This window comes from Mirounga angustirostris, unplaced genomic scaffold (assembly GCF_029215605.1).
Source record: "Mirounga angustirostris isolate CCGP_5_RB_7025 unplaced genomic scaffold, mMirAng1.0.hap1 SCAF_1, whole genome shotgun sequence".
Taxonomy (NCBI): domain Eukaryota; kingdom Metazoa; phylum Chordata; class Mammalia; order Carnivora; family Phocidae; genus Mirounga; species Mirounga angustirostris.
In genome coordinates this window covers 106,441,777-106,465,015 of record NW_026991709.1, presented here as the reverse complement: position 1 = coordinate 106,465,015, position 23,239 = coordinate 106,441,777, and the positions used below count along the sequence as shown (strand labels likewise).

General features: G+C 34.8%; 1 protein-coding gene across 6 annotated transcripts in view; it reads right to left on the bottom strand.

Annotated features, from left to right (window-relative positions):
• Positions 1-23,239, bottom strand: part of SLC33A1 (solute carrier family 33 member 1) — a 46,334-nt gene that overhangs the window by 17,183 nt on the left and 5,912 nt on the right. The window contains exons 2-7 of one of the 6 annotated variants that reach the window (XM_045903497.3): positions 14,789-14,979; positions 9,628-9,812; positions 9,235-9,352; positions 6,683-6,898; positions 4,696-4,891; positions 199-3,339 (exon numbers count right to left, since the gene is read on the bottom strand). In XM_045903497.3, coding sequence (XP_045759453.1) covers positions 4,724-4,891; positions 6,683-6,898; positions 9,235-9,352; positions 9,628-9,812; positions 14,789-14,979 — 878 coding nt within the window. In that variant the 3' untranslated portion in view covers positions 199-3,339; positions 4,696-4,723. Of the gene's footprint in view, positions 1-198; positions 3,340-3,852; positions 4,892-6,682; positions 6,899-9,234; positions 9,353-9,627; positions 9,813-14,788; positions 14,980-23,239 lie in introns of those variants that run through there. The other 5 variants (XM_064586016.1, XM_045903498.3, XM_045903496.3 and 2 more) reach the window with 5 other exon arrangements.

Genomic DNA, 23,239 nt, shown 5'->3' with positions numbered 1-23,239 from the left:
TACTAATGGAAGATACAATGATTCAGGAGGGCTTCATTTAAAAAAAAAACAAAAAAACAACGGTTTGGTGGTAGGTGTACACCTCTTGAAATTACCTTGCTTTTAATTATATAATGTCAATCTAGTATAATTTTAACATGAATCATTTGCAGGTAAATTTGGCTAGTACTTAATAAACATGAAAACAAATATATTTTGTCAATATTTTATTTTTTAGAGATCAATTGTGAAAACAATCATTTTGAGCACTTAAATAATCCTTTATGCAAAAATCTGGAGAATTTATTTCAAATATACTCCAAATATTTAAACATTGCATAAATATTTAATATTATTAACATTTGAAAATAAATTAACCAAATAAACATTTCACATATACTAAAACACTTAAATAATGCTAAACTATCAAAGTCAATGTTAGATCTTTCAAAAATGATAAATTATTTTGTGTTGTTCATTTTTAATTCAAAACTGTACATGGATACAGTGATTTCATAAAGACCCCAACAATGACAACTTTTAACACTGCGTATTTTTTCAATTTTACACTAATTCTTACATAAAGCAGTATCTGAGGACAATAGATCTAGATTCACTGATATAACTTGACAGTGGTAATCTATCAATTTACCAAATATGCCAAACTAACTTTTTAAAATATCAGATTTTTGCCTCGATTATTTATTTTCCTAATTTTATAGATGCACGTGATAAAAATTTCAGTTTCATTAATTATAAGGCTATAAAAAGTAAACTTTCTCCAACATATAAGGTCATTTTGATGAAAGTAAGGATAGTCTTTAATTTTTATATTTTACAATAGTGACTGATTAATTGTAATTGACTAGAGTACTAGATCTGAGAGATTTATAATTCCCTAAGAATTATACCGGTACCTTGTTCATTTCAGTCATGTTATTTGTTACTCTTCACACAAAACTGTTATAAAAAGTTATTTCTATATATTGCCAATAAAAAACTATTAAAATGTAGCAACCTTTTCTCAATGCTTCAAGACTTCATATAAACTATGCAAATATTGCTGTTTTAATATCTTTTAAATTATATACCTGACAAATTCTTTAAAAGAGAAATTATAATTAATCATAAAATTTTCCATTTGCTACATAAAACTATTTCCTCCTATAAAATATCTGCCACTCCATAAAAAAAAAAAACCCTCCTTAAAAGCAATATTTATAATCTGATAAATAAAAAAATGTTTCTATTCACTTAAGGAGAGGGCATGAGCCCTGCACATTAACTATTCCATCCTGATCAGGACTTTACTCTACCAAAACAGAATTCCAGGAAAAAATATAAGTTTTCCGTGCCCATTTACCTTGCTAACAATTTAAAGGAGTAAAACGAAGATTCTAATAGCAGTTTTGACAGGTAGGAAATGAAAAGGCTCCCAGTCCCAAATTAAATAGCGATTACATTAAACATTTGGCACTGTCAAATCAGGCAGAGATTAAGCTGTAGTGGAAAAAGAAATAAGGCCTATAATAGGTATTTTAAATCTGCTAAGAGAAAAATCAATTAATTACGCCTTGCTATCTACCAAAGACATTGGTTAAAAGAAGTCTCAGTAGTACGACACACTATTGTCACCTTTCCTCCTGTAATGAAAATGGCTATTAAATATATTAATCCTAGCTATAATGGAATCATTTCTTAAAACTTATTTTCTTTCTCTAATACTAAGGTAAAATACATTTTGGAAATATGCATGGAATGTCCCCAACAAATTGGTTCTTTAGTTTTAGCAGGGTCTGTGTCATACAGTTTTATTCATTCTTTCAACCACATGAAAAAAGATGATCCCCCAAAATATAAAAACAAGCCTGGTCTTCTGTTATATTAAATAATGAGCTCAACCATTTAATATAAAACAACATACTTTTTTGGGTTTCTGTTAACAGGACAAAATAGAAATTATTAATAGGAAAGAAGTACTAAATGACTAAGATATTTCTTTTTTGGGACAGAACTCACCCTTATAACTCTCCCCTACCAGTAATGTCTTACCTGCTCTAATCCGTTCAAGGTTCAACTTCACCACTACAAATGCAGACATTTTCCAGTTTTCATCATAAGATTTTTCTTTTAACATTGTTTTTAGGATGCTTTAAACAATTAGTTTCACAATTATTATTTCAAAGTTATGTTTACAATTCAGAGCCCACATTCAATAAGGTCATGGCTTTTACACTTTTTTGGATCACAGACCATTTATGATTTTAACAAGAGCTCTCTCCAGAAAGACAAATAATTACATGTCCAGTTTTGCTAGCAATTCAGGGGTTTCAAGGCCCCACTGACACCTGTTTAGGATAAAAATCCTTGTAATAAAGAGATGAAATCAAACAATAGATTTGTATCTCAAAGGTTTAATATTAAAAAAAATAGAGGAATCTATTTTAGGTATTGAACAAATTTTTTTTATGATTGATCAGGCAAAATTAAAATATTTACAAAGGAAGGAATTTTTGGTTTTAGTCTTAGCTAATCTTTTATAAGATTGTAAGATTTATAAGAATATTAGCTAGTAAATGTATAATACATTAACTGGAGGAGTTAACGTTCATACTTGAGGGCAGAGTTTATCAGGATCTATCAGTAAAGAAAAACATATGCAAAAAAGGTAGTATTTTCTAGTACTACTGATATACCATGAACAGATCCTCAGATTCAGGTAGATCATTTGTAAGATGCCATCAGTAATCAATGTATGCAATATAGTTGCACATAGCTATTAAGAAGTCATTTTTGGTATGTGTTACAAGCGTGTACCCAAATAACCAAAGGACTATAATTCAAAATAAATGTTCATTTCTAGAGCAAATGCAATTAATAATGGCTTTTACCTTATAGTTAAAGGCTTACAATATATTTTAATACTTCAAGTCATTAAAGATTTGTTGACTTCAAAGTATGTTTGAAAGTATGTAAATTTTTAATATGAATGGGTAAGAAACAAAAGGTAATTATGGCAATGTCACCTTCTTAATCCAAAATTTAAAAAGCAAAATACATTTCACATATGAGAGTAAGTGGGTTTTTTTCTTTATTCAAGTAAACATTTTGATTATAATACATGATAATGGACAACCCATGTGACAAAGTATGGGAGACTATGGTTTGGTGTAGCTTCCTTGTTTCTAGGATGATTTTCCAGGTGATTCTTCAGAATCTGACATCGATGCCCAACACAGGCTTTCCAATGGCAATGCATGAGTTCTAGAGAACTGCCTCTATCTTCAGATGCTGAGTGCCATTTTCTCCCACCCATTTTATCCTCCATTACTTATATAAAACCCCACTCTAAAATTCCACCTATGTTATAAAATTAACAAAATCAAAAATTAGTATATGTTTTCCCACAGGATAAAAATAAGTCAGACTCAACTTAATCTTTCTTTTTCTATAACTTTGGAATGACTTACATAATCCCTAAAGAGTCAGAGTAATACACAACACAAAATATGCAAAGAACCTTATTACTGGGTGTACATAATATGTTGGGAATTGCTAATGTATTCAAAAGTTTAATTTTCCTGGGATATCAATCCTCTACCAGACATTACAGTTTACAAACAGAACGTTGTGTTTTAATAAGTGGGAATACAGTACCTGATTTCATATAAAGTAACTGTGAGATCTTTTCTCTCTAGTAAAGTGCTTAATTAAGAAACATTCTTCCACAACATAATTTAACTTGTCAAAGGCACAAAATGTCTTTGTCTCTCTCTCTAAGCATTAGTCTTTAAAATTATGGTATTAATCATTTAGATTTTATTTAATCGAAAAGCTTTACTGTTTTTTTCTCTCAGTAATAAAAAAAACTGCTTGAAGAAAAACATTTTTTATTTTCAAAACTTTGCCATGAACATACATACAACACTAAATTAGATCCCTTCATGAGCTGTCTGTATGCCATGAAGCACTTATGACAAAAACACATGTAAGTTTTAGGGTAAAAGTTAACAAGGAATCAGAATATCTTCCAAAAAAGGGGGACAGGGGAATCATTAAACTAAAAATCATAGCTTTCATTTTATAAAAAAATAGTTTGAATAATCTTCTTAAAAATCTTTAATGCTTACAAAAGCAGGAAATACATTTAAAATAGTCTTCTTAACACAGATTCATTAGTACAATGTGGTTATGGTCAGAAAAATAACAACTAAAATGGCATTTCAGTAGTCTGCATTCTCTTCTCAGCAAATTCCACATAGAATTTAACCAATTTGCAATTCAAAATAAGATTTAACTGCCAACAAGGCCAGACTAGTTGTAATTAGCACCTGAATATCAAGCTCTGTTCCACTTAATATATTGTACTAAAATTTTAAATACAGCTCAGTGATAGGTACTGATAACAATATTTGACTGCATGGTTACCGCCCATGACTACTGCACTGCAGGTTAAAACATATTTTGGTCAGTAAATTAAAAAGATATAAATCAAATAACAAGGCCAGAAAACTTGTTTTAAGAACCCATTTCCTGACCTTAAGTAAACTTCAAATACACTGACAAGGCAAGGAAAATATAATCAACTATACAGAGAGTCTCTATTTTTTAATCATTTGGCATTTTATATTAGTAACTTCCTTGTTTAAAATATTATTTTATACTCCCGTGCACTGATTATCATAGCTGTCTGAATTAAAATGAAACTACAGTTACCTTCCTAGAATGTCCAGTAGTGAATGCATTAGTTGCTTCTTTTGCACTTCCATGAAGATGGTCCTTCATCCTGTAATTTTTTCAATTTTGGACCAAGAAAGAACCACCAACCAAATCCAATAAAAACACAAATGATGGATTCTACATAATAACCATCCAGCGCCGTAACACATGAGCCACCAAGCTTTTTGCAAAGCTGTAAAAGTAAAATTATAATAAATATTTCACAATTTCAAAACGGAAGTATTCAGCAATTTAGACGTTTTTACTTTGTAATTTAAGGGATTAATAAAAAAAATTTTTTGGAAGGTATTTTAATTATTATTATTATTATTTTTTTTTTTTTAAGTAATCCAGCATGGGTCTTGAACTCACAACCCAGAGACCAAGAGATCAAGCGTCATAGGGTCTACTGACTGAACCAACCAGGCTCCCTTCAAAATGTATTTTTGTTAAATCATTTCATCATTTTGTTCATTTCAAATGGTGAATATGCTAATATGTCTTAATCTCTCTAATGCTACTAACAGGATTAAAAATATTTTTCAGCTCTTGCTGTAAACAATACTCATTTTCCATTTTGAATATATAGCTTTTAGGGGCGCCTGGGTGGCTCAGTCGTTGAGCATCTGCCTTCAGCTCAGGTCATGATCCCAGGGTCCTGGGATTGAGCCCCCGCATCGGGCTCCCTGCTCCGCGGGAAGCCTGCTTCTCCCCCTCCCACTCCCCCTGCTCGTGTTCCCTCTTTCGCTGTGTCTCCCTCTGTCAAATAAATAAATAAAATCTTTTAAAAAAAAAAGAAGATATAGCTTTTCATATTTGGGAAATGTGTAGAAATTTCCAATGAATCTACTCTAGAAGTGGGCTAATGTTAATTTGAAATAATTTAACAATAGACTGCTAACCATTCAGGTTTAGCTACAATTGTTACATAGTCAATGGAATTTCCCTTTTTTATCATTATAAAACTTAGCTGTTAATTATGCACTTATTAAGTGCGTACTGTATAGGATCCTCAAGGTAAAGGGGAGAGAGACTGCTCTTTCCTTGCTGAGAAGCATCTTCGTGAGCTACTCTTACTGATTTAAGTGTTATAACCCTCAGTTCTGATAGGAAAAAAAAACCAAACAGAGATTTCTACACTAGAAACTATAGGGGGCACCTGGGTGGCTCAGTTGGTTAAGCGTCTGCCTTCGGCTCAGGTCATGATCCCAGGGTTCTGGGATGGAGCCCCGCAATAGGCTCCCTGCTCAGTGGGAAGCCTGCTTCTCCCTCTCCTGCTCCCCCTGCTTGTGCTCTCTCTCTGTCAAATAAATAAAATCTTAAAAAAAAAAAGAAGAAACTATGGGCAGATATGATTTTTTAAAAAGATACAGTACTTCTAGAGGCAAAATAAGAAAATTAATCTTTCTTTTTTTTTTAAGATTTTATTTTTTTAAGTAATTTCCACACCCAATGTGGGTCTCAAACATACAACCCCAAGATCGAGAGTGGCATGCTCCACAGACTGAGCCAGCCAGGTTCCCCTGAAAATTAGTATCTTTTTTCTTTTTTAAGATTTTATTTATTTATTTGTCAGAGAAAGAGAGAGAGAGCAGGAGCAGGGGCAGCGGCGGGCAGAGGGAGAAACAGGCTCCCCGCTAAGCAAGGAGCCTGATGTGGGACTCGATTCCAGGGCCCTGGGAACATGCCCTGAGCTGAAGGCACATGCTTAACCAACTGAGCCACCCAGACATCCCTGAAAATTGATATCTTAATACTAGCTTAATGTTATCTAAAATTACAACCTACTGGGGTGCCTGGGTGGCTCAGTTGGTTGGGCGTCTGCCTTCGGCTGGGGTCACGATCCCAGGATTGCGCCCTGCGTTGGGCTCCCTGCTCTGCTTCTCCCTCTGCCCTTCACCCTGCTCGTGCTCTCTCTCTCCCAAATAAATAGGTGGAATCTTTAAAAAATAATAAAAAATAAATCAAATTACAACATACTTACCTCAACAGCATCAGGTGTTCGACAATTCTGATTTGATGCTCCTACACACTCTTTCACTGTGAGGGGATCTACTAGCCAAAGAGCTACTGTAGAAGGCCAGTTTCCTCCCAGATTGGACACAGTATTTAAAAGGGTCATATATGTTCCTCCAATAAGAGGATCACTAACCTTTGCATTGAAAGCCATTATGGAAACATACATGCTGTACAATGTAACCTAAAAGGAAAATATAAAACACCTTTACCATAATTAGACCTTATAAAAAAGAGTCTGACTTAAAAAATCAAAATCATAAATCTGAAAATTAATTTTCATGACCCTTATTAAACTCAAGTCAACAAAGATATATTGAGCACCTACTATAGGCCAGGCCAGATCATGGCAATAAAAAGATGAATAAGACACAGTCTCGGGGCGCTTGGGTGGCTCAGTTGTTAAACGTCTACCTTCGGCTCAGGTCATGATCCCAGGGTCCTGGGATCGAGCCCCGCATGGGGCTCCCAGCTCAGTGGGAAGCCTGCTTCTCCCTCTCCCACTCCCCCTGCTTGTGTTCCCTCTCTTGCTGTGTCTCTCTCTCTGTCAAATAAATAAATAAAATCTTAAAAAAAAAAAAAAAAGACACATTCTCTATGTACCCTTGAAGAACTTATTCTAGGCTGGGAAAATAAGGAATAAATAATTACGATGAAATGCAGTAAGTATTGAAAGTAGAAGTACACACATTATGCCACTGGAATCTAAATAAATGAGAGATTAATTCTACAGTAAGTAGTCAAAGAAAGCTCAATAGAGAAAATGACAAACAGGGTAGCACTGAAGGATGCATACAGCAATTAGCAAAACCCCATATTTGTATTGTCCCTAAATATATCCTGTGTGTATATATAAGTATATATGTGAATGAATATGTAAGTATATGTATTTTTTCTTTTACATATACAGAAGAATGATAACATTTCAAAATTTATGAGACAAACTGAACAGAAAAATCTCCTTAAGAGGCAAAAAGTACTTAAGAGGCAAGAATTAACTCTCCATTTAGAAACATGGAAACAAACCATGTTTCCAAAATCGCTTTCCTTTGAATACTGTTCCATGGGGCGTTCATAGAAAAAGGTATTCCAGAGTCAAAAAAGACTGAGAAACACTAAGTTACACAAAATAATAAACAGGTCCCTTTCACTGTAGGCCTCTGAAAGCCTTTAGGATATAAACTCCTTAAGGACAGGGATTTTGGCATGATTTATTTAGTTCTATTTTAGCGCTTAGAATGGTTTCTGGCATGGAACAAGTGTCCAATTAGTATTTGTTGATGACTAAGATGCTACAAAAGGAGGGTTATGTCAGGTATCATTTCTCAAATTTACTTGGCTTTGTACAGTTTTTCCCAGAAAGCATCTGGCTGTCTGAGCATCAATAGCTACACTTAAGAAAATTTTCTAATCAAATCCAAAGCCAAACAAACGATTTTTGGACTACTACACTGTAGTTTTCTTTTACTTACACAGATAACGAAACATTTATTAAGTTAAAGCACTTCTTTAAATATAGTTAGTTGGACAGATCCATTATGGAGTTCTCCCAAATGATATAACTGTATGTAAAAAATTATTGAGATTACTTGGTAGCCACATTTTTAGGTTTCAGTTAAAAACAAGTGAGGAGTTTGTAATTATAAGTTTAAACTATGTTCCATAGAAAAATCCAAAGTGACTCTTAGATACACATTTGTAATAACTGCACTCAAGTCCCAAAGTTTACTGCTGGGTGTCTACAAGTTTACTTGAAATCACTTGCCCCCAGAACACAACCCCATTCTGCAACAGCAGCTTAGGTGAGGGATTACAAACATAGCTAATAAAGAAAGAGAAAGCAGATTAACACACAATTTTCAAAATCACAAAGAGTAAGTCTTAACTTTCAGTACAGAATTGAAACCAAAAACCTGGGATCTGTTGCCCAGTAGCCACCATTATTTTTCTTTCTTTTTTTTTTTTTTTAAAGATTTTATTTACTTGACAGAGAGAGACACAGAGAGAGAGGGAACACAAGCAGGGGGAGTGGGAGAGGGAGAAGCAGGCTTTCCGCTGAGCAGAGAGCCCGATATGGGGCTCGATCCTGGGACCCTGGGATCCTGACCTAAGCCGAAGGCAGACGCTTAACAACTGGGCCACCCAGGTGCCCACCATCATTATTTTTCAAGACTTTCAGAAAGAAAAGGCATCTGGAATTGAAGAAATAAAGAACCCAAGTCTAGGGATGGACTGAGGAATACTTAGGAAGGGTAGAATTACTAGCTTTGTAATTAATTCTGTATATAACAAATACTGGTTGAATGAACAAAATAAATGAAATGAAGAAACTCTCTACGAATAGAGCTCAATAAATCAAAAGCCACAATGTTTAAAGTTCATTGTCAAATAATTTCTTCAGTGTCAGACTCATGTTTAAGTCTTAAAATTTATTATCATTATTTCAAGGCAACTGTAGAAAAATGTCTTCTTTATTTTCCAAAAATAAGTTTACTTCTGAGAAAACCACAGCAAGCTTACCTGATGTAACGCATAACTCAGCAGCACTATAATATAGTAATATATAGGGAATCCTCCTTGATGTTCTACTTTGGGAGTCCACCAAACTAGTAGAGCATATTCTAATCCAAGCAATAATCTATAGAAAAAGAAAGAAACATGGAGTTGACGTCCATTTTAGGTTAAAAAATAACAACAAAAACAGAAATCTGTATGCCTACTATGTGAAAGTAGCTTGTTATTTAAAACCTGTTAGGAGGTTAAAAAGAGATAAAAGTGCATATAAATGATGCTGAAGCTAAAGATGCTTTTCAAGTCTTTTTCCATATATACTTTACACACAGTTATTAGTGATACTGATGAATGTTCCTCATTTAACCTTTCTTATTTAGTAAGGTTTTATTTCATTTTTACCTGTAGGGCATGGCTTTGTAAAATATGTTTAGTGGCTGGGGACCTGCAGTGTATTTGCTGATAATCAGAGGCAATATTATCTGCAAAGGAACCATTGGAACTGCCAATAAGGCTAAATGTTCTTTGGGTACTCCCTCTTCTACCAATTTCAGTCCTGTTACTGCATCTGCTGCTGAAAAACCAATCTGCAATATAAAAACAAAACAAAACTTTAATTTGTGATTTACAAAATATTTTCCTCAAGCATATGTAAGTTCTCCAAGAACCTCAATCTCATTATTGATTTACGGCAGTTACAAGTAAATATATTACTCTACCTGGTACAACAATCAAGTTACAGAAGGCATACTTTGTCCTATGGTCTACTGACAATACTCGGTGAAAACAACTGAAAATTCAGCACTTTTAGGAACAGCAGATGGCTGTAATTACAACTAAATTTCAAAAAGTTCAATCTCTTACAATAAACAGTATTCAAATCCAAACTTACTGATTTCTATGTTTTAAGTTTTAAAAAGAGTCTTTAATTGACTCCAAATAAAATCTGGTTAAAATGAAGCATCACTGCCACATATACACGTTTTTAATGATTTCTGACTGATCACAATAAAATTTCCAAAAATCATCTAACATTTCAAAAGTAATTTTGAGAAAACATTCTATCTGAAGGATTAAATAAAAGGGAAGAAAAACTGTAGTTTAATTTTTAAAAACAAACAAAAAGGAGGATGCTAAAAGTAGTGAGTAAATGTTTGGGGTGAAATAAGGTATTTAGAGAGTCTCAGAGTATCTCTCCATAAATTAGTTTTTTTTTTAATTAATTTTTTATTTTTTTAAAGATTTTATTTGTTTATTCATGAGAGACAGAGAGAGAGACAGAGGCAGAGGGAGAAGCAGGCTCCCTGCGGAGCAGGGAGTCCAATGCGGGACTCGATCCCAGGACACAGGGATCATGACCTGAGCCGAAGGCAGACGCTTAACCGACTGAGCCACCCAGGCGTCCCTAAATTAGTTTTTAATTACAAAAGGAAAAATAGTAACTTTACAATGGGTTAACAAAGTAATCAAAGTTAACAACAGTTAATGGGATAAAGGGACATGATAAGGCTCCTCATAGAATTCCCCAAAGTCATCCCTATATTACTTGGATGATATTCCTGACATATTTGCGTTACCTGAACCTAAACATGAAGAAACATCAGACACATAAATGGAAGGCCATTCTACAGAAAAATTTAAAACATCTAGGTCATGAAGGACAAAAAAAGGCTGATACCCACTAAATCCAATGTGTGATTCGGACTGGATCCCTGACCAGGGAAGAGTAAAGTTATAAAGGCTGTTACTGGGACAACTGGTGAAATTTGGGTATAGGCTGTGATTAGATAATAGTATTTTATCAATTAAAATTCTTAAATTTTTGATTAAGTTGTGGATTGCAAAAGAAAACCCTTGTTCTTAGGAAATATATACTCAAGGTATTTATGGGTAAAGGGGCATAATATGTACAAATACTCTAATATTTCAGAAGAAATATGTAATAGAGCATAAATCTACAGAATACAGAAAGTGGAGGGCGCCTGGGTGGCTCAGTTGGTTAAGCGACTGCCTTCAGCTCAGGTCATGATCCCGGAGTCCCTGGATGGAATCCCGCATCGGTCTCCCTGCTCGGCAGGGAGCCTGCTTCTGCCTCTGACCCTCCCCCCTCTCATGTGCGCTCTCTCTCTCTCATTCTCTCTGTCTCAAAAAAAAAAAAAAGAATACAGAAAGTGGAACTAACTGTTAACAATTAGAGATTTGATATATGGGAATTCTTTCAACTATATAAGCAAATTTTCAGTAAGTGTGAAACTATATTAAAAAACATTCTTTAAAGAAATGGTAATAGGGGCTCCTGGGTGGCTCAGTCGTTAAGCATCTGCCTTCAGCTCAGGTCATGATCCCAGGGTCCTAGGATAGAGCCCCACATCGGGCTCCCTGCTCAGCGGGAAGCCTGCTTCTCCCTCTCCCACTCCCCCTGCTTGTGTTCCTTCTCTCACTCTGTCTCTCTCTGTCAAATAAATAAATAAAATCTTAAAAAAAAAAAAAAAAGAAATGGTAATAGTATGTACTTTAACTTCTTGGAATGGAGCCAAAGGGCAAATTTCACCATAGAAAAATTAAAGGCCAATGATATTTTACTTAAATCCACAGAAGAATTTCACTACTATTTCACCCATTCTCTTTGTAAAACTTAAATATACAAACTGACTTCAACATTTACTTGACCTTAAAAGTGCCATAGTAGGAGATATTTGTAGACACAAAACAGCCAGGATATATAAAAATTCTACAAATTAAAAAAAAAAGGCAGCTCTGGATATTTAAACGGCCAATAACCATAAGAAAAGATGCTCAACCGCTTTAATCATCAGGGATATGCAAATTATAACCACAATGAGATGCCACTACACACCCACCAGAAAGGCTAAATTTGAAAGGACAATATATGTCTTTCAAGGCTGTGAAGCAATTGGAACTCCCTTACACTGTCGACAGTAGGGAAAAGGGAAACAACCATTTTTGAAAAACTGTGCGGCAGTATCTAATAAAACATTTCTTATGACCCACAATTCTCTTCCCATCAGAAATGTGCATTCATGTTCACCAAAAGTAATGTACATGAATATTCATAGAAGTACTATTCATAATAGTCCAAAAGTAGAAATAACTAAACATTTGTTGATAGAATGGATAAATTATAGCATATGTATATACAGTGGAATATTATAAGCAATGAGATGAACAAACTATTGCTGTAAGTAACAATATGGATAAATTATACAAATATAATGTTAAGTGAAAGGATACAAGAGCCAGACATAAAAATGCATACTGGATATTCCATTTATTACAAAACTCAAAAGTATAGGGGCGCCTGGGTGGCTCAGATGGTTAAGCGTCTGCCTTTGGCTCGGGTCATGATCCCAGGGTCCTGGGATGGAGCCCCACATCGGGCTCCTGGCTCGGCGGGGAGCCTGCTTCTTCCTCTCTCTCTCTGCCACTCTCCCGGCTCATGCTCTCTCTCTCTCTCTATCTCTGTGTCTCAAATGAATAAATAAAATCTTAAAAAAAAAAAACAGTAGAGAAAACTAATCTATGACATTAAAAGTTAGGAGAGGGTGCCTGGGTGGCTCAGTTGGTTAAGCGACTGCCTTCGGCTCAGGTCATGATCCTGGAGACCCAGGATCGAGTCCCGCGTCGGGTTCCCTGCTCAGCAGGGAGTCTGCTTCTCCCTCTGACCCTCCCTCTTCTCATGCTCTCTCTCTCTTAAATAAATAAAATCTTAAAAAAAAAAAAAAGTTAGGAGAGATGTTACTTTTGGCAAGATTTACTTTAAAAGGGGAACACAAGATTCTAGATTCTGTAACTGAAGCACCTCCTTATACATTGCTATCAACAGTATAATTGTAATCTTTTAAAAAGCAGTTTGGCAATCATATTCACTGACCCACTAATTGCCTATTTAAGAATCTATTGAAAGGAAATACACAAAAATATTCACTAGTGCAGTTTTATAATTAAAAAACATAAGCAAATATACAATAGAAAAATGAGTAAATTATAGCAAATCTATACACTGACAATTACATAGCTATTAAAGTATCTTTTCTTTTTTAAGTAGGCTCCTCTCCCAGTGTGGGGCCCAATGTGGGACTTGAACTCACGACCCTGAGATGGAGACCTGAGGTGAAATCAAGAGTTGGGCACTTAACTGACTGAGCCACCCAGGTGCCCCTAAAAAGTATGTTTCCAGAAATTATTTAATGATAAGGAATATGGAGTAATAAGACAAAAATGAGATTAAAATTATATATGGTATGATTCAATTCCATTTTTATTTACATGCATATCTGTATGTAAATATATAGTATTAATATTAATTTGTTGACTATAACTTATTAATTATATTTATATATATAAAGTGTGTATACACACACTCACACACACATAACACGCACACACGAAGGGGAAAAAGAAGGCTGGAAGGAAATATACCAAAAGTGTTACCAATGATTACCTCTAAATGATGTAATTAGAGAATATTACTCTCTTCCTTGAACCTTTCATTATTTCCTAAAGTTGAATCTTAAGTTTCTTAAGTTTAACCTTCCCAATGTTTCCTTAAAATGTAACCCTATCATTAGAGAGGAAAAAAATTCACTATTTCAAAAACAATGAGGCTCGTAAAAAAACAAAAACAAAAACAAAAAAACAATGAGGCTATAATTTTTACCAATTTTTACTTCAGGGTAAAGACAGCTGTAGAGTATTTATAAAGATAGCTTTAGAGCTATAATATGAAACTCCTATAACAGATTTTAGATTTTTTAAAAAAGATTTTATTTATTTATTTGACAGAGAGAGAGATCACAAGTAGGCAGAAAGGCAGAGGGAGAGGGAGGAGCAGGCTCCCTGCTGGGAGCATGACCTGAGCTGAAGGCAGACACTTAACCCACTGAGCCACCCAGGCGCCCCCGGATTTTAGATTTTAGCAATACTAATTCCAACACTAGCAATCTCTTACTATACTGAAATAAACTTACCTTTCCTCTAGCATAGTATCTTTGAAATGTTTTTGTACTATAGGATTAGGACTTTTTTTTTTTAAACTAGGACATCTTAATACAGAAAACATAAAGAATAAAAGTTACCAAAACCCCCATTTATTTATGGTATATTTCCTTCCAACATTAAAAAAAAAATAAGTCAACTGACTTTTAAATAGACTTCTAAAACTTAAATATTTCCATATGTCTGTAAATCACTTTCTAAGTAATTATGATACCTCTGACATTAAATGTACACTCATTATAACAGTACAGAGCTGTTTTTTTCAAGGCATTCATTTCCATCCCAAGCATTAATATCATTAAGTAAAATTTCACATTTATTAGAAGTACTTCAAATTTGCTTAATTCTTTTCAAGATTCCAAGACATTTCGGTTACTTTGAAATTATCACACCTTTTAAAACAAATTTAATAAACAGAAAATACTGTTTTTTATTGTTACATTCTAATAGTAGTGGAAAGGGACTTATGATATGAAAAGGCAATGGAAGTATTCCATGATATTGGTAATTATAACAGGGTGGTACATTTGTTTTATAAATATCTTACCTTTGCAGTTAGAATCAGAAGGCAAAATGTCAGAACTGCTGGCATTTTTATAATTGCAAAAAGCAACTTGTAAGTATCTGTGATCCCTTGGGTTTCTTCTTTTCCTACTGATACTTCTTTGTTTTCTTTTTTCAGAAGGGCAACTAGAGTTGTTGTTATCAAAAATACAGTTCCCCAGAAAAAAAGGAAATCTGAAATTAAAAATGTTAACATCTATAACTAACTTTTGAAATGCCATATCTGCATGGATACTTAATTTTGTATACAACTTTTCTTCCACTAAATGTTAAAAGATCAACATTTAGGTGCCTATCATGTTCAAGGCAACATACCAAGCATACTAGATGAACAAGACAGTCCTGCCTCTGTTGAACATACATTACATAGACCAAAATAGACAGGGATATTTAACAAGGAAAAAGAAAAGGAATACAGACATTTGTGGGCTGAATGAAACAAGTCTGTTGTGTCATTTTCTTCAAGGAAAGTGCTAAGGGTGACTGATGACTTTCATATCCCGTAAGATCTATCAGTCATACTTTTTTTTTTAAGTTAGTTTGTTTATTTATTTATTTAAGTAATCTCCACACCCAACGTAGGACTCAAACTCACAACCCTTAGATCAGGAGTCACATGCTCTTCTCCATCAGTCATACTTCTTCTTTTTTTTTTTTTTTAAAGATTTTATTTATTTTTTTGAGAGAGAGAGAATGAGAGACAGAGAGCATGAGAAGGAGGAGGGTCAGAGGGAGAAGCAGACTCCCTGCCGAGCAGGGAGCCCAATGCGGGACACGATCCTGGGACTCCAGGATCATGACCTGAGCCGAAGGCAGTCGCTTAACCAACTGAGCCAGCCAGGCGCCCCCATCAGTCATACTTCTTAAGCGCATAAGCTATTTCAGTTCTTTATTAAATTATCACTTAGACAACAAACAGATGCTCATTTATATTAGATCTTCCAACTTTTTATTTTTAAGCTTTTTAATGTTTTTAATCTGTTTAGAATAGCCTTCAATAGTGTGACAGAGAAGGAATTTCCTCATACTTGTACATGCACAATGGGGACACACGAAGAGTACTGTTTGGGCTGTTTCAGCGAAAGAGAGCTTGGCCATTAGCCTTTTTTTTTTTTGAACAAATTAAGCACAGGGAGTGAATAATGTTCTGAAAGATTCTGTGCAATAATTAAAAATAATAGTAATATTAGAGGCTCCACTTATTAGGTGTATATCATGTTCATAAGTGTGCTAAGCATTTTGCATATGCATATCTCCTTTACTACAACAATCCAATAGATTAGGTTAATACTAAGCCCCAATTTACAGATAAAGAAATAGGCTTAGGTTACATTGCCTGAAGCTATTCTAAGTCAATGGTAAAATTGTGATTTCACACCTTTATACAACTAATTTCAAAGCCTGTATCTCCTTAACCACCCTGAGAAATGCATCTTAGTTTGCCACTACAAAGCTTATTGGATAACCCTGTCTTAGTTTCTTCATCTGTAAAATAAGAGGACTTGGCTAGAAAATCCCAGATGCTTGCTAGTTCTAACATTCTAGAATTGAACCTCACTTTCGATGGAGGTATATGGAATTATTTGTTTAGACCAATTTCACCCTACCTTTTTTTTTAAGATTTTATTTTTAAGTAATCTCTACACCCAACATGGGGCTTGAACTTACAACCCCAAGATCAAGAGTTGCATGCTCTACCAAATGACCCAGCCAGATGCCCCTCATCTTACTGTTTAAATGCTTCTTTTTTGTGTGTTATCTCATTGGATTTTCATAGCAAACATGTGAAACAGGCAAGGCAAGTATTATTGCTATGAAAGTAGACATAAGGAAAAGAAGCTCAGAATATTTAAATCTTTGTCAAAGAACAAATAATTAAGAGGCAGAATTTGAACCTAACTCTTCTGAATTTGGGTTTCATATTCTTTCCGTTATTTCATACTGCCTATATAATGATTTTTTTAAGTTAATGTTGAAATAAGAATCTACTTGTATTGGCTAATTAGTCTTCACAAGCCTAACCAAAACCAAGTCTCTGCTATTCAAATTATGCAAATTAAAGAAGCTCAAAGTCTTTAAACACATGTGGAAATTTGTATTCTGGAGTGATTTCTTTTCTCCACCATGAGAAATCTATAATTTTATTTTTATTTTTTATATTAATTTTAGTTATGAAAAGAAAAACTCATATGAAACATTCTTAAACACAAAGGTATCCGTTTCAAAAAATGCAGTAATATATACAAGTCTTATGCTTAAGGTTCATCAAAATAGGGGCTCCTGGGTGGCTCAGTCGTTAAGCGTCTGCCTTCGGCTCAGGTCATGATCCCAGGGTCCTGGGATCCAGCCCCTCATGGGGCTCCCTGGTCAGCGGGAAGCCTGCTTCTCCCTCTCCAACTCCCCCTGCTTGTGTTCCTTCTCTCGCTTTGTCTCTCTCTGTCAAATAAATAAATAAAATCTTAAAAAAAAAAAAGGTTCATCAAAATAACAATTTCTACTTTATGTTAATATAGTGTTTTGCAATCTGGTTCAAAAGGAATGAACAACAATTTAAGATTATTCTTTTAGGGCGCCTGGGTGGCTCAGATGGTTAAGCGTCTGCCTTCGGCTCAGGTCATGATCCCAGAATCCTGGGATCGAGTCCCGTATCGGGCTCCCTTCTCCTTGGGAGCCTGCTTCTCCCTCTGCCTCTCTCTCTCTCTCTGTCTCTCATGAATAAATAAATAAAATCTTTAAAAAAGATTATTCTTTTAAATGAGGCTACTTTTCATTATTTTTGCATTATTAATTCTGTGAAGAGTACTGTTTGGGTTGTCACAGTGAAATGTGACAAATAATGACTTGTTTACAGTATTTCATTTACAATATTATTCTCATTCAGAAAATTTTTGTTCATCATTTGGTTTAAATTAGAGATGTAAGAAACCCTGAGGGGCAGCTGGGTGGCTCAGTCAGTTAGGAGTCTGACTCCTGATCTCAACTCAGGTCTTGATCTCAGGGTCTTGAGTTTAAGCTCCATCTTGGGCTCCACACTGGGCATAGAGCCTACTTAAAAAAAAAAAAAAGGAACTAAAGAAACCCTGAAAAAAAAAACTATGCTACTTTCACTGTCACTAGAAATTTCAATTAATGGTCTCTAATTAAACGTTAAGTGAAAATTAAAGTTTTTTTATTTTAATTTTAAGTTATATACTACTTCAGATCCAGTTCACTAAGTAAAACATCTTTAAGTTTGCTTAGTATATTTTCCTAATTTTCATGAACAAAATCTTCATCTAGAATCTAAACTCCAATACCAGGAGAAAAATGTAAGAACAAGTTAAACAGGTTTCAATACTGTTTGCAGATAAGATTATTTCTAATTTCTTTGTGCTCTTTGGATAAAGTTAACAGTACACATAAAAGAAGGAAGGAGTGACAATGCATCACTTCAGAGCCCTAATTCAAAGGCTTTCCCAATAGCCCACACAGAAAGAAGAATGAAGCTAATAATTCAGAAAAAGAGGCTTAGCCACTGTAGAAAATATATTAAGTTTTATGAACACAATTACCATAAACAGTAATAATCATTAGACTGCTGGTTATTATTTATTAACACTGCTTTGATGCTAGAGAACATCCATAGTCTGATATACCAACCATTTTAAAGATATTGTTACCAAAAATGATCTAAGTATTTCACTACTAACATTTTGGTTAATTTTGATTTATGTGTTTCATCTGTAAAAACAATATGATGTGTGTGTGTGTATATATGTGTGTATATGTGTGTGTGTATACATATATATAGTTAAGATGTCAAAGCTGATGTGCAAGTTTCATAAACATGATTTTTAGTCAAAGACCATAGGTCAAACTAAATATTCGTAAGTGGCTACTAGACCTTATCTAGTGCTCCCATGAATGCAAAATTTAAGAGCATGTGCCAATTCACCAGTAACCAAGAAGGATATAATAGCTAGCACCTGAGTGCCTATCATGCCAAAGCAAAACACAGGACAGTGCAATAAATCTCACTCTCCAAGACAAGTATTATTATTCCTACTTTACACACAGTGAAACAGTATTACACTTCAGAAAATGCCAGAGGTGGGTCTAAACTCAGATCTGATCCTAAAGCAATAATGTTTTCCATTTTACTACCAAGATGCTCAGATATACCTATCTACAGCAAGTAGGCTCTCTTTCCTATCAACCAGATATGCCTGAGAAGATATCCATTTTAGCTCCAACCACACAAAGTCTGGAACACAGATACTTCAGCATACTTGTACTCCCCTTCCCCACTTCCATCTCCCCATATGGTAGTATGGCAAAGGGTATGCAAACAAATAGGATAAATAAACATGGCGCATCTTCTTAAAGAGTTCATTTTATTCAATAGTTTAGAGGGAAGCCTTTTTAATGAAAAAAAATATACATTACAGGGAAGGCAAAATTTCCAAGAATTTTTAAAGATAAAACATCAGACTTCAAAAAGCTTTCATGCTTTTAAGGCTTTGGACTAGGTCCCCAAACCCTTGGGACTAGGTGTAGGTTCACTCTCTGCCACCATCAGAAAAGACAGAAGATTTAAGAAGCATTGTCTGATATCCTTGGCTCAGATCAAATTCTCTCTCCCTGGCACTCTCACACTATGGAAATGAACTTTAGTTTTTCAGAAGTCAGTGACAGGGAAGCAAACTTCCAGTTTGTTCTAAATGTCAGGTCTTCCTTTCGCCATCTTGCTTTTGGTACAGCAATCTATTTCACAAGTTAGAGCATGAAGGGACTTTAGACACCCACCATCCAGTCTGAGACTCTCACTTTCACAGTGGAGGAAACTGAACTAGAAATAGTGTAACTGGCCCTGGGTCACTGGCTGACTCTTAAAAGAAACAGACTTTTCTGTGCCACAAATCTCTCTCTGAAGCATTTACTCAAAATATCCATGCTGTTGTACAGCCCTCACAGAAAATGCTATTTGATTATACAATATATATAGTCATATCTGATCTGGGGATTAGGATGTTAAAAGATAGCATATAATGCAAAAATCAAGTAAATATAAAGCAAATTTTGAAATCTTCCTAATCCCTTAGGAAGATAAAGCCATGTTTGCGATCACATACCTTTTCATTAACTCCAACAATGTTAGGTTTTCCTCTGGGGTAGAAGAGATTGTTTCTGCAATTAAGGATTGGATTAAGCAGCTATCTTACTATTAAGGGCCATTTTGTCCCAAAATTTGGGCTCAAACTCAGTCCAAGATGCGAGGTTGAGAAGCCAACAGATTTAATGCTCTCACCTCATGCTAACTCTGCGCCTCTATCACTGAATGGATGGAAGTAAATCACTCCTAATTTTTAAAAATATGTTCTGACAAGGCACAAAATCCTAAAATGGATTTTAATTAAAATATTAAACATATATGATATATCTCTACTCTGATGCTATGATAGGTTCTTGCATTCAGCTTTTATATAACCTATATCCTGACACCACTAAATCATTTTTTGTAAGCTGAATTTAGACTTTTATCAAACCGCAGACAATGTACACTCCAAACTACCACATGAAGATGAAGAGTACCTCAGAAGAGCTAACATGAAAAATAATGATAACATCAAATGCTGACAAGGATGCAGAGAAACTGGATCATTCATATATTTCTTTTTTTTTTTTTTAAAGGTTTTATTTATTTATTTGAGACAGAGAGAATGAGAGACAGAGAGCATGAGAGGGAGGAGGGTCAGAGGGAGAAGCAGACTCCCTGCTGAGCAGGGAGCCTGATGCGGGACTTGATCCCGGGACTCCAGGATCATGACCTGAGCTGAAGGTGGTCGCTTAACCAACTGAGCCACCCAGGCGCCCCCATATATTTCTGATAGGAAGATAAAATGGTATATTCATTCCATTCTGGAAAAAAGTTTGGCAGTTCCTTTTTAAAATAGACTTACCAGAACCCAGCCTTTGCATACTTGGGCATTCATCTCAAAGAAATGAAGACTTATTTTCACATAAAAATAGCCAAAACCTGGAAACTACTCAGATCCCCTTCAATGGAAGAGTGGTGAAATAAACTATGGTATGTGTAAGAAATGGAATACTTCTCAGCAAGAAATCATTGATCGATGCAACAAACCTGGATGAACCTCAAAGAAATTATGCTAACTGAAAAGAGCTAATCCCCAAAGGATACATATGCATGATTTCATTCCTGTTAACATTTCTGAAATAACGTAATTATAAAGATGGTAAACAGATTAGTAGCTGCCAGGGGTTAGGGATGGAGAGGAGGAAATGGGTATAGCTATAAACAGGCAACAACAAAAAAAAGGAGTCTTGTGGTGATGGTATAGTTGAGGTTCATCACTGTGGTAATGGTGATTATACAAGGCTACACATGTGATGAAATTACATACAGCTACTCACACACACACACACAAACACAAATGAGTACATGTATAATTGGTGAAATCTGAATAACAGTATGAATTGTACCAATGTCAATTTCTTGGTTTTGAGATTGAACTATACTATGTAAGAGGTTAACACTGGAGGAGCCTGGGGAAGGGTGCATGGGATTTCACTAAACATTTCTCTGCCCTACTGTGAATCTATAATTATTTTAAAATAAAATGTTAAAAAAAATTAATGGGAAATTTAAGAATGCACAAGTTCTTTTTTTTTTTTTAGAACACAAAAATTCTAAAACATGCTAGGAATAAGAAATGTAGGTCTCAAATGTAAGATAATATAAAGCAACCAAAAAAGATTTCTATCTTTTATATATATATATATATATATATATATATATTTATTTATTTATTTATTTATTATTTATTTGAGAGAGAGAGAAACAGCATGAGAGGGGATAGGGTCAGAGGGAGAAGCAGGCTCCCCACTGAGCCGGGAGCCCGATGTGGGACTTGATCCCAGGACTCCGGGATCATGACCCGAGCCGAAGGCAGTCGCTTAACCAACTGAGCCACCCAGGCGCCCAAAAGATAGAAATCTTTAGGTATGTTGAAATCACCCATTCTGTAGCTTCAATTGATCACCACTGGACTTCAGCCAGCAAGAACTCTGTTCAAAAGTGAGGGGAAAGAATGAAATTTAAAAAAGAAAAAAAAATTCTTAGACAACACTAAACCAAGGAATAGAAATGGTGGAAGAGAACTAACATCTTGCTTTTTGAATGTGCACCCCATCCATAAAAAAGTTATAGCATGCACACTCATGTATAAATTATATACTTATGACCTCCTATACTAATATAGTATATACAATGTAAAATATAAACCCCAAATTAAAAAATATGAAGTAATTTTTTAAAAGAATGAAATTAAAGAACACATATGGGGTACCCGGCTGGCTCAGTCAGTAGAGCATGTGACTCTTCATCTCAGGGTTGTGAGTCTGAGTCCTACACTGGGTGTAGAAATTACTTAAAAATATCTTTAAAAAAATATATAAAGAACATGTATAAAATACCAGATTTATCCAAGATTGTTTCTTTAAAAAATAGGTGAAATCGGAAGTTTTATATTCTTTATTTCTAATTTTCTAGGAACAGAACATCTCCTTTTATAAGGTAAGTCTATTTCGCTTTCTCAAATTATAGTTTTCAGGAACACTATAAATCAAAGTAGGAGACTGCCTATAATTAGAGAGGTTCTATAATTCTATCATTGATAAATTTATAATAAAGGCTAATTCAATTGGCCTGTACATAAATTTTAATAAAAACAGAAGTGAAATTCCGAGTAAAATATATGCCAAATAAAATCAAATAATTTTTTGGTTTAGAGTATATTTTATAAGTTGACTTTTCCAAAAAAAAAGCAATCTCACAGTTCCTTACTGGGCAAAGAAAGCACTTAGTACCATTTCTCCTTTGCTTTGTTTTAAAAAGAAAAAAAGGATTTAAGACCTTCTTTTCTGGAGTGTGGGCTCCAGTTTTTAATATCTAATCCTTCCTGAATCTACTAGCCCCAGTATTCCTCCACTTATCTCACTTTACTACTAGGGTCCCAATATTTGAAAGTAAGTTCAAATTTGCTCCATTTGTGTGTATGGAGATGTAAGATCCACCAGATTTATGAACCTGTCCCATTCAAGGCAAAAAGATAGCTAAATTCAAGGATTTTTATATCACATATTTTGTATGATATTTACCCAGAGATTCGCTTTTAAGGTAATGGATTAGTTTTTTTTAATTTTTATAAAGACTCCTAGGGGCACCTGGGTGGCTCAGTCGTTAAGCGTCTGCCTTCGGCTCAGGTCATGATCCCAGGGTCCTGGGATCGAGCCCCGCATCATTGGGCTCCCTGCTCAGCGGGAAGCCTGCTTCTCCTTCTCCCACTCCCCCTGCTTGTGTTCCCTCTCTGGCTATATCTCTCTCTGTCTGCATCGGGCTCCCTGCTCAGCAGGAGGCCTGCTTCTCCTTCTC